This window comes from Tauraco erythrolophus, chromosome 2 (genome assembly GCF_009769465.1).
Source record: "Tauraco erythrolophus isolate bTauEry1 chromosome 2, bTauEry1.pri, whole genome shotgun sequence".
Classification (NCBI taxonomy): Eukaryota; Metazoa; Chordata; class Aves; order Musophagiformes; family Musophagidae; genus Tauraco; species Tauraco erythrolophus.
The window spans coordinates 36,873,389-36,890,381 of record NC_141466.1 but is presented as its reverse complement, the minus strand read 5'-3'; the positions used below and the strand labels follow the sequence as shown (position 1 = coordinate 36,890,381).

General features: G+C 35.8%; 1 protein-coding gene across 1 annotated transcript in view; it reads right to left on the bottom strand.

Moving 5' to 3' along the window:
* COL12A1 (collagen type XII alpha 1 chain) overlaps positions 1-16,993 on the bottom strand; it is a 99,403-nt gene that overhangs the window by 22,510 nt on the left and 59,900 nt on the right. Inside the window, exons 39-51 of the mRNA XM_086608271.1 lie at positions 16,736-16,882; positions 15,799-15,915; positions 15,525-15,671; positions 14,980-15,054; positions 14,298-14,437; positions 12,281-12,404; positions 11,939-12,082; positions 9,490-9,654; positions 8,574-8,612; positions 8,333-8,471; positions 6,055-6,197; positions 5,579-5,688; positions 197-346 (exon numbers count right to left, since the gene is read on the bottom strand). Of these exons, the coding sequence (XP_086464397.1) occupies positions 197-346; positions 5,579-5,688; positions 6,055-6,197; positions 8,333-8,471; positions 8,574-8,612; positions 9,490-9,654; positions 11,939-12,082; positions 12,281-12,404; positions 14,298-14,437; positions 14,980-15,054; positions 15,525-15,671; positions 15,799-15,915; positions 16,736-16,882 (1,640 nt within the window). The remainder of the gene's footprint in view (positions 1-196; positions 347-5,578; positions 5,689-6,054; positions 6,198-8,332; positions 8,472-8,573; positions 8,613-9,489; positions 9,655-11,938; positions 12,083-12,280; positions 12,405-14,297; positions 14,438-14,979; positions 15,055-15,524; positions 15,672-15,798; positions 15,916-16,735; positions 16,883-16,993) is intronic.

Below are 16,993 nucleotides of genomic sequence, written 5' to 3'. Positions count from 1 at the left end.
TTAGATGTTTGTTCTTGCAATTCTGCTAGAATGAGAAGCTATCAAGACCAAATTTAAGTATATTGGGTCTTGCAGTACGGGCACTTGAAAGCTTTGGGTGCAGTACTGGTTTCTTAGCAATCCTTAATCTCTAATCTCTTTTCTCAGAAAATTTCAAGGGCTTGCACTAATGAATGGATTAATGTTTATTGCCTACCGTTGCTGATCTCCGGTCACCTTTAAGAAGTTTCCCAAGTATTTCATAGCCATCAGTTGTGATGTTCCCAGCCTCCTTAATTGGTTTTTCTAGTATTTCACTGCAGTCAAGGTATATCTTAACATTTGATGAAGTTACAACAATATGGACCTGAAAAAATATTTAGATAATGAACATAGGCATATTTACTTTAATACTTTTCACAGTATTTCACTGTTCAGGTAATACTGCTTAAAATTTTCTTCCTAGTAATCCTGTTTTACTTTCAACTGGTGGAAAAATCCAAACTCAAGGAAAGTCTATGACATTAGTAACCTCTTTAAAATGTGTTGAAGGTCAATAAGATGAATACACAAGCAGAGTTAAATACTATTTGACATAATAGTTGAACTACAATGATCTATTTTAAAAAGCTTGCTTGAAAATTGCTTTAAGATAGTGTAAAAGTAAAAAAACAAACAAAAAAAAAAATTGAGAAGAGTGAATATAAGCTCTTCTTGTCCTCTTCTGATGGATGGGACCACACAAGAAGTTTATGAGTCTGTGACTTCTCACTGGCTAGTATTCTATTTCTGTGGTTCAAAGAGTAGATTGTTTCAGCTCCAAAGATCCACGGTTCAGTTTCCACAGATGACTCAACCAGAAGCATTAGTTGCATTGAGATATAGGAAGTGAGCAGAGAAGCCTGCCCAGAAAAAGACAAAATAATGGAAGACGCAAGAGATAAATTTCCATGAGAGAAATTTGGCTACAAGCATATACGCTAAAATAAGGGGAAACAGGAAAGAAGAGGAAGAGATTAATTACTAGAAATAAGGGAAACTTAGGAGGGAGAAAAGAATGACGGTTACAAAGGGAGAGTAAGTTTACCAGGAGAAGAGAATGAAGTGTTTGGGGGAAACACAGTAAACCTTAAACAGAAGAACAAAAAAAATGGAAGCAAATGTTACCATTCAAAAATTTATGGTACACATGGTGAATGTTATGCAAGTGAATTTCCTACATATCTATGAAAACAGAAGATATTCAGGAGTCTCCAAGAAAGAAACAAGGGTCTGACATTTTAGTAAATCTAATATGAAGTAAATGGAAGAACATATTAAGTCAACAGAAAGATTCCAGTGGCTTTATATACCTTACATACTGCATATATTTTATATCCAACATTATAACATCTATGTAATTGTTAAAATATCAACACAGTAAGATCACCAGTAAATAATCCTTGAAGTATGTATTTTTGTTTTAAAGCTTCTGCTAGCAAAGTACACAACCCTTCAGAAACATACTGCTATTTGATGACTCCTTTAAAAAATTGGCATAAAGTTGAAACAGAGATTCCCTTAAATGTCCTGAGTCAACAAGTGTCTCAACAATCTCTAGAGAATTTGTTCTTTTTTTCCATATTAAATATTTTCCCATGTGGAGTTGTCTCCAAGGCATCAGCAAAGCTTATCTAAAACTCTTTAAACATAATGTACTTATGGTTTATATAATTGGAATTAAAATTTATGAAACTGCCCTCGTTTTTTGTCATCTGAAATTCAGTTGGCGTCACAGTTTAATTCTCAGTGCTGTGTATACAAGTCGTTTTTTAACTACCATTCTCAACATATTGACCAAATAAAAAAATAGCGGAAAGAGAACTGAGTGTGTCCAAGGTATATTTGAGTATAACACACCAAACTTTGCACAAAATAAATCAAGCACCATATTAAATTTAAATTCATTATCATTTATATATCATATACTCAGTCATTTGATTTTATGGCTAAATTTTACAGGTTAACTAATACATCAAACAGTTTAAATTCATCACAGATGTAATTTACTAATTCTGAAAAGTACCTAACATGCAAGTCCTTCTACTGGAATGTTAAGTATTTGTCACAAATTAAATAAAGTGAATGACATCTGCAAAATGAATGCATATTACTGCATTTTCATTTGCACATAAAACTTAGGAGAGTTGAACCTACATCAGAATGCTGAATGGGATCATTAATTTGAAAATGTTCAAACAGCAATGACTACTGAGCATTGTCTATCCAAAGAAGTGACCCCAGCAGTCAAAAATAAGCAGGGCTCCCTCAAGTTATTGAATCATCTCACTACTGATTTAATGCCAGATCTGAATTCCAGCCTGAATCTCACGGCCCGAGCATAAATCTAATTAAAGTATACATCTAGTGTTTACACTAAATAAAACATCTCTGTATTAAATCCTGCTACATTTTGTTTTCAAGAAAATTTTAACAGAAACATTCTCTTCAATTTCTAACACATCAACATAAAGCATCACTTCTGACCATTTCCAGTACCAGAAGGCACTGATGTTTTAAGAAAGAAAACATACTTTAATCTTTCTCTCTGGATCTCTTCTGAGATAATGTTTGATGATGTTCTGATCTACTCCTAAATTAACCACATCAATAAGCTAAGCAATCTATTATCCCATATGTATGTCTGCAGAAAGACATGCACTCATTATCAAATTTCCTGTGGCTAGCTACTGCAAAACTGCAATCTGGAAGGAAGTCTAGCATGGTAAGAAACAAAAAAGTAGAAGCCATCTGTCTCTGCAAAACATTCAGTCATAAATTTAATGACTGTCTCAGGCAGTCAGGATTTTTCCTGTGGGACTTGCCAGATTCAACAGCTTTCACCATAGCTATGCTACGCAAAGTGTTCAAGTATGCCAAAGTAAATTTCCCTGCACAGTTAGGTGTAGTTAACTGTGCTTCACTGAAGGAGCCAGTAAGTCATCGAATGAAAACCACAAAAATGTTTGATATTTGGGAAAACATCTTCTTGCATTCTAAAGATTTGTCATTTCTTTGAAATTGGATGGTAGGAGAAATTGCAAAAGTACCATTTGAAATGTGTTAATCTTACTTTCCTTCCTTCATCCAGCTGAAACTACTGCTATCCTTTATTAGGAGCTAATCAACATGGCTGACACAGAAGGCTTTCCCAGTACATAAGCTGAGCAGTCCCATGATGCTATCATTAACAACCTGACTCAGATAGCAACCTCAGTAATCATCTTGGAAAGAGTCCAGAGGAGTCAGCTCAGTTACATGGTGAAAAATCCCAAATACAGCTCTTTAAGGCAAGGCTACTCCAGTTACTTTAAATACTATCAAAATCTGAACTTTTGATTCTCTTCTGGGAAAAAAGGAGGGGAATGACCCACTTTACTAAATAATTGATACCTTTTGTTTAAGAAATCGTCTCATAAGCAAGAATTCATAGTTCTAGAGCTTCACAAGAAATGGCAAATGGCTGTTACTCCTGTATATCGTTTGGCATCTTAGGATTGCTTTCTGTTATGAGTCTATTTAACTATTAAAATAACACAAAAATCTGGATTTTTATTTCTCCTTTAATTGTTTTTCACCAGCCAGCATAATAAACAGTTATACATAACTGCTAGTATTGCTGGGGTTGCAGGTTGTTCCCCATTTGCTCTGATGAATGAGCAGAGCTTCATTGTAAGTGCTGTCAGATAATTCTGCTCAGCTCTATCACGTTTAGAGGAATTACAAGGAAAAATATTACTCTGAACATCAATGAAATTAGCAGCAGACACTTAAAACAGACTGCTGGCAGTAGAGCGTGTAAAGAGCTTCACACCACTGACCTGAAGAAAAAAAGTCTTAACTCTCACACTGATATCTAAACTGAGACATTCTACATGCTGTTCTGTGTCTTAACAGTACTTCTTGGTGATGACTCAACTTTTACACCAAAACAACATCTATCCTAGCCTTTACTGGCAGTTTTTCTTACTCCAGTAGATTAATAAATTTTCTTACAATTCAGCTGTCCTACTAAGCAATCAGGAAAAACAAACAAGCAAACAAAAACACACACCAAAAAACCCAGGCAAAAAAACAAATGCCAGTGATTAAATAGAGGCTGCCTAAAGCAGGTGTGATCCAAGTCTACTCATAAGTATCAGTTACAAAGTCAATGATGCAAACATTTCTTTGTATATGTAAAAATAATTACCCATTAAATAAATTATAAAACAAGAATAACTGGATATAACATAGAAGCAGCTTGGGAAATTATCATCTGTGAGATTCTGAGGAAACCAATAGCTTTTATAGTACTGTGTGATTATTGTAGTCATCCATGTTTTAAACAGATGAAGTCACAAAACATAATTCTGGCACCAGCTAGCTTTCCCTGCTTTCAGTTGACAACGTGGCCTCCAGTATCAGCAAGTTGACAGAGGCAACCTCTTATCTGTATCCTCAAAGGAATGCTAGTAGTGACTAGTCATGCAGGAGAGGGTATCATAAAGAAAACAAATGTTATAGTCCAGCCATATATAGTCATCAGAAGAAAACTAAACTAAACAGAAAGGAGATAAACCAAAAAATGAGAACGTGCATTTCAGCTGACCAAAAATGTTGCAATTGCAACTGATTTTTTTTCCCTAAATATATATGCTTAACACAGCAAGAAAATGTTTTTTAAATTGTGTTTCAGACATATATGTAGCGTGAGTCAAACACCTCCTGATGACTAGAGGTAAGGAAGCCTGTCAGGATCAAGTTTTCATAATTTGGTGGATAAAATTAGAACAGCAAGCACAAAACTATCACGAGTGAAGGCAGATACAGTAACGTGTAAGGATTTCACTAGCCATTTTGACAACTCAAAAAACCTGAGTTTCATTCTAAATTGCAAGTAGGTTATAAGATCTTTTCTGAAGTTTCTGTCATTATTGTTTCTTCCTCAGTTAACAGTACTTTGGAATACTTTGGAATATTTTACACATAATGAATTTAAGCTAAAAATGTACTAATACACATGCATACATACAAAATATATACATATACATGTATTATGTCTTTTAAACATATGAATCTTATTCAATATGCTATTCACCTCTCAAAATTGGTTCCTTGCCTTTTCCTGTAAGTTAATAGCTACTTACCTTCTGTGGCTATATCTTCTCTGAATGATTCCAAATCACTATACTCTCCCCCTCCCCCCAATCTTTTCTCATCATGACTCCTTTCCTGTTTTTTTTCCAGTTTATCTTTTATTCTTTCGCTTTTATGTGCTACGAATCAGGCTATGATGTCTTGTTCAGATATATCCCTCCACTTATACAGTCTTGACAAATTGTTGACAAAATTTTGACAAATCTCTTACATTGGTTAAAAGTAGGCCTTTAACTCAAAAAAAAAAAAAAAAAGAGCTATAACTTCAGAGATCTTGTTTTATATGATCTATAAGTCCTTATGTCACCTTACACTACTATACAAATACTGGATATAACTGACAGTGACTTCTTCTTGCTTGTCTTTTGTTTAAAAGAACAGCACTTCAGAAAGCAACACTCATATAATTTCAATCCTTTACCTTGTGGAAGCTTCCATAAAAGATTTTCTTTATTTCATCATTATCAAAAGTTACAGTTTGAACCTCTCCTCTTGTATCCTTGTTAAAGAATGACAGCACTTTACTGGCAGCTGCAATAAGTGAAAATAATACATTTCATTTCATGTGTACTACTGAACACATCATCCCAAAATACACTTATAGATAAAATGCAGTATATCACTCAAGTAGGCAAACATAGGTTATAGATGATCTTATTGATCCATAAGTACAGAGATGTATTTTCCTTTGGTTTTAGAGGTAATACCAAAGTTGAAATGTAGTTTAAATGAATTATTCTTAGTTGAAAAAAATAATGTCTTTAAAAAGTGAAAAAAATAGAAATACCTAATCCTTCACCGTGTAGGAATGCTTTGGGTTTGGAAATATTTGGGAAGAATGCATGCAAAGTAATGTAACATATAAATTCTCTATGCAATAAGCATAATCATCCTTACGATCAAGCACAACTCCAACTTGTGGTTTGTAATCTCTGTCTGTAATCTGCCAAATTGCAAAAGGCTCATTGGGGGATTCAGGCAGAAGACGGAATAACAGAATGATAGTGTACGCCTGTGGCAATCCCTCTGGGTGAATCTCCCTGTTAAGACAATATGAAGATATTTTTTCACATCGAAACACATGAGGAAAATAAGATCATCATCATATGCTCTTTTTCAAAGAAAAAAACATGAGAATAACAGCGAAACCACAAAGTTTAATGGAACTGAGCATTTTAGTTACTCCCTCAAACAGAAAAGAACTTTGTGATAAAAAACACTGTGTGATTTCTTAAGATGAAAACTCAGCCTGTCTTCAGTTGGTCCAGATACCATGGTTATGGAGGAAGCCAGAATATGACCAAGAAATCTTGCAGATGTATTCTTGTGGTAAGGTTCTGTACAAACTACACATATTTTAAATTCCTTGATGATAAGTACAGAAAAAAGGACCACAGCTTTATTCTTTTTTCATCTAGCCTGTTTTAGACAGGCAACAGAAAACAGCACTTAACTATTGCTGCCCTTCAGGCACAGATACAACGGAGGAGACATTTCATGTATTCTCTACAGTTGGTGATGTATTTGGGCTCCACCTCATTCATCAGTCACTGAGGTTTAGATTTGTGATCTTCAGACCACTACACGTTAAAAAAGCAGAAAGCTAAAAGTAAATAAAAACATGCATTAAATGGCCTCCAGAATTTTCTGAAGGAGAAGGAAGAGAATGCAGGAGGGGAACTATATGAAAACTGTAAGAAACTGCTTCTCCTTAACCATTATACTGGAACTGAAAAGGGGATTTGGCCTCATGAACATAAACATCAAAAGTTTAAGACAGGAGCTGCTCTGTATTTTAGGCAAAGCTTATGTACTTATACAGTTATGGACACTGCAATAACAGCCATATCACTAAGTCAACAACACCACACAGCACAGTGCAAGAATGAAAATATTGAAGTAGATACAGCAACACTATTTATAACTCAGATATCAAGTTATTTCAGATATAGAAACAACTATGCCACCAAGATATGGATGATTTTATTGCCTTGCTGACTCAGTCTAAAGTGAGTTTTATTTTCTGGCTTCTCATGAAAAATAAGTGCCCAGAATACTCTGGCAAGTCTACTCTACCTCTTACAGCAGACAACAGACTATGTATCACAACATTCTAAAAAAAAAAAGAAATTAATAGGAAATCTATCTTTTTTTCTTTTTATCATTTTATCCTGCTAAATGCAAGGTTTATCTTAATGTAAGAGAGTTGCAAAACTGGGATTCGCTGTACTTCTGTAGATTGTAAAAATCCAGGCTGTCACAGACCTATCACTCCCATAGCTATAATGGCACATCAATGAGCTCAAAAAGTCCACAGGTCCTCCACTTTTGAAGTTGTGAGCTGAGAAGGCTGTCAAAAAGAAATTATTGGTTTATACACCTCAGCTCCTGTGTCTGTGATCTGATCTTTACCCAGCCTGGCAGGATTACAGATTTCAAAGGTTTGTATGAAAATAAGATTAAATTTCCTTAAATTTAGTAAGAATAATGGGCTATCTTTAGACATCTCCTCTGACTTAGAATCACTTTTTTTATGAAACTTACTTAAATACATGGGAGAGGAACAAATGCAAAAAGAGAGAGGTACTGTTCTCCTCTTAGTAAAACTGTCCTTTTTTTTTTAAAAAAAAAAACGTTGGAAAGAATGATCATATATTATCCCTCCACAACCAAGCTCTAAGACCACATACCTTTGAAAACTCCACTCCGTTTGCCAAATACGGCAACTAAAGTAGAGGAGAAACTACCCTAAGTCAATGGCACCAATGTGCTGTCTACTTCAGTGTAAACAATGCCGCTGCAAAAAGTGGTGCTTATCGCTCCATATTGAAACTATTTTCCTCTGGCAATGTGGAGCTTGTTGTACTAAGGAGGCTGTTGTTCAACTGCCTGAGGACAAACTGTGGATTATGTGCAACTCGAATTATTAAGAAGCATAATCTCCAACAAAGAACAATAAGCAACTGGATTAATTGTGAACAGATTGAATCGAAGAAATAGATCGGCATTTAATGAGAACAGTGGCAGATGTTCTTCAGAGTAGATTTCTTGGAGTTCAGTAAAAAGAACATCAAATAAATATGTCTTCCGTAAGATATTAATGCTATCATCTATAAACTCTATTAATCCTTCCTCAACTGCTTGCTCTAAATATGAGTCTTTCAGATTTACTTACCGTATTGGCTGGCTGACAAAGGCATTTTTGTGGAGTCGATATGCTACATAGCTTGGGAAAGAGCCTGATTCCAGTGATACGCCTTGTACAGAAGCAAAATGCTTCTCTGTTAGATTATATGATTCCAACATCTTGAAACCTTTAAATCCGGAGAGAAAAATAAAAACAAAAACTCTGTAGTTTACTACTCTGTAGTAAAAGATAAAATGAACCTATGCCAAAATATTAGACAGTTACTTACCAGGTGAAGTGTAGCCCTCCAAGTAAATAAGAGGACAAGCTAAAAGATATAAAACATCATATAATTCACCATAATACGCAACAGGATAAGGACATGTATATACTTCAGAAAGTTTTATTAACAAAAAAGTCTGTGCTATTATTAAGAATCAACTTTTGTTACATTTGTCATACTGTGTTCTGTTCTGTGGTAAATGTACTGCTAAAATCTTTTGTCATTACATTCAGTAGGATATTTCTACCGTGACAAATTGTATGGAATAACAAATGAACCCCCCAAATATTTTTAGAGTCTAATTCAGAAGAAGAAAGGAGTACAGTGACATAGTCTTTCCACAAATATTTAAGGCACGAATCAGGCTGTATAATAGCTGTCAGATTCACAAGGAAAAACTGCAGATTTATATGGCTCCTCAGGATCCAGCGAATGAGGCAGTTAAGGAGTACACAGTTGCACATGACAGGCCTGAGAATTTCTCATTTTTGCCATAGAAGGATTTCACTTGAGTAAACAGCTGGACTGTATTTAGATAATTTTAAAACAGCATCACATACTATAGCCGCACTTCTTTAGCATCCTTAGACCAGTGGTAAATAAGAGACCTCTTGTGTACTCTATTTCACGTTAGGCATCATTCTACTTTCTCTTAAAGAGCAGTAATTCTCACTAACAGCTACTCTCTTTTTGTTACATCAGTACTTTTGAAATGTGAGACAAGATTACATAAAATATAATGTCTACTTCAAAACTTTAAAAAAGTAACTTACTCCCTTAAACAATGTCCAGTTATCACGAAAACTAACTTTTGTATATGAACATTTCTTTTGACTTACCTTAAATGGAATGGCAACTGTCACAGTACATAAGCAAATGTATTCATTTAAGAAAAGGGAAAATTATTATGTCATCTACTCACTTGAGGTAGCTGTCTCACACACAAAAGTGACGAGGTTATCTTGAATCTTTTCAAAGGCATCAAAGTCATCAACAATAAATACATGACGCTCACTGGGCTTGCTGGCAATCTTGGCCAGCTCATTGTAATCTACATCAGCCACACCAACCACAAAGACACTGAAGCCTGTAAAAATAATATTTGTTACTTGAAATGTAGTAAACATACATTACCATATTTCAGGTCAATACTTCAGAAACCATCTCTATCATTGATTTCTCAGGCTCTACCTAGTCTTTGATCTGGCCTTCATTATGAGCATGCATTCTGGACATCCTTTCACCCTATCAAAGCTCAGGAACGATTAAACTGATTTCTGCATCTTTCTTTCAAAGTTTTTTTCCTCCTTCCTTCATTGAGTTTTGTTGGGCATTATCCAGTCTCGTGGAGCCTTGGCTACATAGTCATCTCACTCTTTTATACAAAATGTACAATCCTCTCAGCTTTACAATATCTTAACTCTATTCTGTGTCCAAAATCTCTGTGCACACTATTAGTCATCAAGTTCTCTATCTGTTACCATCTCCTGTATTCCATGCTTCTCAGTTTCCTTTCCATTTTCGTAAGGTGGTATTCATCCCACCAATTTTTACTTTCCAGGTTAACAAGTCTAAGCTAGTTGTCTAGACTACCTCTATAATCAATAGACATGGGCAGATAGAGAATGCAATCCATCTCACCTCCCTAAGATGCTAATTTCAAGATAGAAGCAGCCGTGGGTCTATAGATGCCTATCTGTTGCACTCTTCACTAGCCATAAAAGATCCTACTAGATCCTACATGATGACCTTAGACTCGACATTTAGTTGTTAAGTGGCATAATTCAAATGAGAAGAACACAGACTATAGAATTTAATCATATCACCGGGTGTAAAAGCATAATCTACTCCTTTGTTAGAGTGATTTTCCTCTTCAAATGCTTAAATTAGCATCTCCTTGCTTTCTGTGTCAAGTTTTTGTTTCCTTCTACCTTTTAGCCTTCACAGAATTCTGTATCTGACTCATTGCTTCCTTTCCATTCTCCCACCTAACCTTCCATGCGATAATGAGCCCTCTTTTTGCCACTCTTTTTTTTTCTTTGCCTCTTTTTTTTCCCAGAAAACAAGGAAGAAAAAAAAAAAGTCACTGCACAATTCAGTACTAAATAGAAAAAATTCTCCCTCAAAATTTCATTGACAAGAAATTGCACAGACGTTGGAAATGCTGGTTAGAGGCTGAAGGCATAACTCGCATCTGTTGCAAATGCATCTGTTGCAAATGCTATTATTTACATTTTTGAATTTTTCCAAAAGAGATCGGAAATAATTATTCCTCTGCAACCAGTTCTGGTGAAGCTTTGGCTGAAATACTCTGTCCAGCTTTGAGCACGACAGTTAAGATGCAAAGAAACTGAAACAAGTAGAGAGGGAGGATAGTGATAATGATATGAGGTTTGGAAAGCATGATCAACAGGAGGTTGAAGGAAATGGGTTTGTTTAGTCTAGAAAAGGGAAGACAAAGAGGAAATTAAAACAGGCTTCAGATACGAAGGCTTGTTACAGGGGTCAGTGATCAATTGTTTTCCTGGTTAACTATGTAAATGAAAAGAAGACACTAGCTTCATTAGCCTGAAGAAACACTTAGGTAAGATATGAGGAAAAGATTGCCAACTGTTAGGATAGTTAAGTACTATAGCACATTATCCAATAGGGAGACTGTAGAGATTTTTATGAATAGGTTAGCCAAACACCTTTAGAAGCCATTTAGAGAGCTGATTCCTTCAGATCATAGAGCAAAGATGGTCCCTTGTGGTTTACATGCCAGTGATTTCCGTAAGGAAGTACAACATCTCCTTACTCAGAGAGCAGGACTCTAGGTGGTTCATGCACTAAAACGCAAAACTGCTGGGTGCAGACGATTAGTCTCACATAAGTCACATTTACAAATCTGAACAGGGAGGTCAAGCTTCAAAGCTCAAAAGGCAATGTTCAGACCCAGCTCCAGCAAGAGCAATTACTTTAAATGGAGATCTACTAGTTTATACTGGGTAAAACATAAAGCTTACAAATCCAGGCCCATTATATCAAAAGCACCAGAATGGAGTACACTTCATAATGATCCCTGGGGTCCACATAGCAAGGAGGAGAAAGAAATAACCAACAGTCACGTCTATGAAATGATATGCATGTGGAATTACTTGAAAGCCTTGGGAAGCCACATCCTTCCCCAGAAAGAAGGCTAAAGAAAGAAAACCTCTGGCCTAGAGCATCTAAATTCTTTAAATAGTTTTGAGATCTTTCCAAACACTCAGAATACATTTCTGAGTCACTAAATGGTAAGCAAAGGATTCCCAGATAATTGAAGCACCACTTACAACTGCATCGCTGAACACATAAGGAAACGAAACAGCTAGGTACCGTGAATCGCTTACCGGAGTGCTGTATGACAGTCGCTGCTTTCCTCACCTCATCCTGAGACCGACCATCTGTGACAACAACAAGTACCTTGGGAACGCCTCGCCTCATGCCGCTCTCCCAAGTCAAAACCTTTTCTTTGATAAATGTTAAGGCTTTGCCTGCAAAACGCATAGTGAAGAAGGAGTCAGCCGTATTATCCACAAAAGAAGAAATCCCTTTACTTTGAAAGAGCAACAGCTACACAACTGAAACAGAGGAACATACAAACCTAATTCTTCAGCCATGCTATATTAGGACAATGAGGTAGTCTCTCAAACATTTTATCTTAAAGAAACATAATTGCTGCTCAGAATTACCCGTCCTTGTGTTTCCTCCTCTGTACTGAATATTTTGAAGTGCTCCCAGGGCCTGGGCCTTGTCATCAAACGTATTGAGTTTAAATTCAGATTTTGCCTCATCACTGTACTGCACAAATGAAACCTGAAATGGAATACATCACAGTGTTCAGTCTCATACCTCCACATTCAGACCAACTCTCTCCATTGAAATATGTATTTTGGTATATTAGTAAGCATTAAATAACTTTAATAACACACATATATTTTTACATACACAGATATCATCGCAGCAATGTGCACACAACATGTTTTCCTTTCTCCTTAGTGTATGAAATGTGATGTGATCTCAAACACATATGATTTGAGTACTGCTATTACTATGACGCAGTATATATAGTGCCTATTCTCTGCTTTTGAGCAGATGTACAGTATCTAAAAAACCTCTTCCAGATTTTTTTAGGAAATACAAAGAGAACTTGGCAACAGAATGCCAAAAAGTTGGATATACACAGAATTGTGTATTCTCCTGCCTTAAATACTGGAATATAATCATTGAATGTTTATTCTGAAATAATCTTTAAATTTAAATATTACATACATATTTAATGTTGCTCCTTTTACATATCCTGTAAAATTGCAATACTAATTTGATGCTGAATAAGCATCTCTCTTGATATTAAATTATTAATATCTGATTGAAACCTGAGATTTTTGCTACTCTCTCAAGAGTTACGTGACTTAAATATTTGAGGAAACATTAGCAGTTGCATGTCTGTCACTTACACCAAGCCTTCTCTATATCTAGACTGAGGACCCCTAGTAATTCACAGGAAAAAAATACTTAAAATCCATCAAACAAATGGAAAGGAAAGCTACCTGGTATAGATTAGAGGTAAGAAAGATAAAGAATATCTGAGACAAAGCAAAGTGTGAGGGGCATCTTTTCCTTCAAAGTATATCTGGAGAGTTAAAGAAAGAGAATCAAAGACCTAAAAACATGCCTGGAAGATGAAAGGCATGTCACAAGCAATGTAAACAGTTTTTATAGTTCCTGGGGAAAATCACTCTTCCACAAAAAACAAACACCTTCAAGCCTTCTAATGCAGGAAAATGCATTGCACATGCAGGTCACTGCAATGCTCCAGAAATGCTTTGTGAGAAATTCTCTCGTGTCTCATGTCATTCACTTTATCTAGTGAAAGAGAAATGGTTATGGGAACCTAGGCAGTGATCTCGTCCAGCTTTCCCATAAGCAGAAGAAACCCAGTAATGGTGCAAAGCTTACAGTAAGAAGCCTGACTGGAAATGTCTTTGACATAACCATGATCAGCCCAGAAATCCTGAAAGTCTACTCCTCATTAGCTGTTACTCTTCGCTCTTTAAAGATGCATTAATTCATTGAGGGGACTAACTTTTCACCTTTTCATGCTTTCACTATGCCCACTGTGGAATGGATCCATGTTATCTGTCTTTAGGATGGGATGAAGAAACCTCTGGAAGTGCCTCTCTTGAGGGATTCTGCCTACTTACTGAAGCAGTGGGATTCTAGGCAGCTCAACCAGACAAGGCAAGCTAACAGCAAATCAGCTGAACTCTTTACAGGCACAAGACTCTCTTCTTGCACTGGGAAATTAAAACATATCCCTCACTCAACTATCAGACTGTCCCCAAAACAGATTTCTGATGTACACTAGGTTCTGCCTGTGTCATAACAACTAGGCAGGGCACCAGTTGTTGATGACCTATACAAAGAAACAAAAATATAAAAATTAACCATACATCACCTCACTTTCTCTGCCTGGAGGATTCCCACACACTACAACTTTTGTCTTTTGGAATAGTAACCTCATTGTACTTACAAAACGCCCCATATATTTCACATATAACTATACACGCACATGTTCACATGCATTGTACAAGAATCTAATGCAAAAAACTGAAAGCATTCTGAAAGGAAAAGTCAGATGTAACTTTAGTAACTCAGCTTCATTTTCAGTTTCCCTCCAAAATGTACCTAATGAAAAAGCAAACCTACCTGGATTCCAGCAGGATTAATCAAGTCAAAGGCTCCTACTGTATTAAAAACAAATTTTACTACTTTGTTGAAGTTATCATCACCAATACTCCAGGAAGCATCAGTCAAGAATACTATGTCTGCTTTGGCACCTCTGCATACTGAAAGACCAAGAAAAAGAACATTTTAAAAAAATCATTCATAGCACTGTAAAATAAAGACCATTGCTTCAAAATTTGAAAATTCAAGAATGACAAATATTCAGCAAATTTCTATTGCCACGTAGTCAACATGGTAGGTGACTTAATCTCAACACAAAACCATTTATTAAAATTTTTCAAATAAAAGTGCAAGAAATGAGGAAGACCTCAAGAATCAAATGCAAATATTTTAAAATACATTCCTCTTCTTAGCGGCTACCATAAAACATAAGTTGTCTGCTGAGGGCCAGGCTCACAGATTTGCTGCAGAGCTATAGATTATAATGATTTTTGTCCCAAAATGCAGGCACCTTGCTGTCGTAAACCAGGAAATTTTGGACTCCAGTAAAGCTCAACAGCAAATGTATAGCAATAGGAAACTGCTTTCAAACTTCATTTCCCTAAAATGTTGTGCTAGTTTTAAATGTATTTAAACTTATGAAAAATAGAATTAAGTGCAACAACTTTGTAAAAATACTGAATAAATCTACAAGTAAACATACCATCTCGAGCTGGAGGAATTGTGGGAGGTGGAGGAGGTGTAGGTGGTGGAGTTGGTGCCTCTGTAGGTTTGAGGACTAAAATAAAATAATATTTTTTTTACTCCATATAAATTACTTAATTCAAGGGAAAAAACTAGATTATGTATTATATTAGCACAGAAAGATTCAGAACTTTTCTCACTAACTTAATGTATAATTGACAAGGAAAAATTTCTTGTTTTACAACAGTAATGAGATTATCGCTGCCGTTAAAACAAAGATACATTCTTTCATTATAACAGGAATGCTTTTATATGAGTAACACTGCACTCTGGTAATGCATCCCAATTTTTCATCCAAGTGCTAGGAAACACTTTATTTGGCAAAGAGCGTAAGAATTTTTCTTTCCCTCATAAAATCCAATTGACATTACACTGAGAGAAAGAGGAAAGAAGATAACTTTTGAAAGAGATATTGAAAGCCATTTAGGAGTAAGACAAATTCTACAGCTGAAACAAGACAAGTTCTATAGCTAAAACTTGAGGTTCACAGTATCTATTACCTACCCGTATGCTCTCTCATAGAGACGGGAGGTCCTTCAAGGTTAGGGGTCTGAACAAAGACGGTAGCATTGTATTCTGTGTCTGGTGAGAGGCCAGTAAAACAATGGCTCGTTTCTGATCCACGTACTGTGATTTCCTGGCCTCTGGAACCTGTCAAAATAAAGCCCAGTGGAAAGAAAGTTAGAACCCACTATTTCCTTTTTAATATCTGTGCAAATGAGTGCAGAAATTAGAAACACACAGAAATTAGAAAATGCAACAAATAAAATGCATTTACCATCAGCAGGGTTTAGCTTCAGTCTGTAGGAAGTTGCTGACCGATGAGCTGACCATCGGATACAGAAAGTATCCCAACCCACTTTGTAACTTGTTAGGTCAGTGACATTCAAGTATACTGCAAATGGAGAAAGAGATAAATTGCTCTCTGGAAAATAGTATATAATGGATGTTAAATGAAGCACATCAAAATGAAAATTATATTAGCAGTGCTTGTCCAGAACTTGATTTTTAAATATTCACAGAAGGAAAGAGCAGTTCTAGTCAAATCTCTTCATTTTCTGTTAGGCTCTAGAAATCCCAGCCTAGCTATTTACAAAGGCCCAGAGTCTAATACCCTTCCCATACCGGGCAATGGCCCATTTTAAGAGTTTTCAGAGGAAGTAACTTGAGTTCTTTATAAAATAAGAAACTTCCAAAAATCAGAATCTGACTCATATATATGACAATATGAAAAGAATGTACTGAGTCAACAAAACTCAGACTGTTTAATTCATCTTAACTAAATAAATTTTTAGAAGCTTCTTAGCTGAGGCCATCAACAAAATCATCTCTTTCCGAAAAGCTGAAATTTCAATCACTGGGCATTCCTGTGAGATAAAGGCAGAGTAGCAAAAAGCCTGGACCTGCTTAGCATGGTTAGATTCTGTAGCACACTAGAGACAGTTAAAGATTCACTCCAACTATAGTTGGATGAAATTTTAGGAAGCAAACTAGAAAATTTTATATCATCAAATCATTACTTAAAACTATATTTCCGTTACTGTTCCCAAGCTTAGTGTTTTTAAGATCTACATCATGGACAGACAGTAAGTATTTGCCATGAGAGGATATTCAGACTTTCTAATAGCCAGTCTTAAAAAATCCTCTCTTAATCAACATTATCTCAGATCAGCATATGTATCTAGCATGACTACAACAAGATTATTTTGACTTACATGTAGTGCCTTGATCTGTCAAAGGTATGCTCATTCCAGAATCATACTGGGCATAAACATTCACATCGTAAGTAGTACTGGGAGATAGATTATGCAAGGTGTAGGAAGTCACTTCTCCAACAAAAACCTCCATAGGCTCATTTGAACCTTGAATTGAAAGGAAGCATTAAGAAAGTACAGAAAGAGAGAAAGATTCATCATTAGGTGAGCTACAAATCTATCCGTCATCTTTTACATGTCATTGTGTTGATCTCTTTT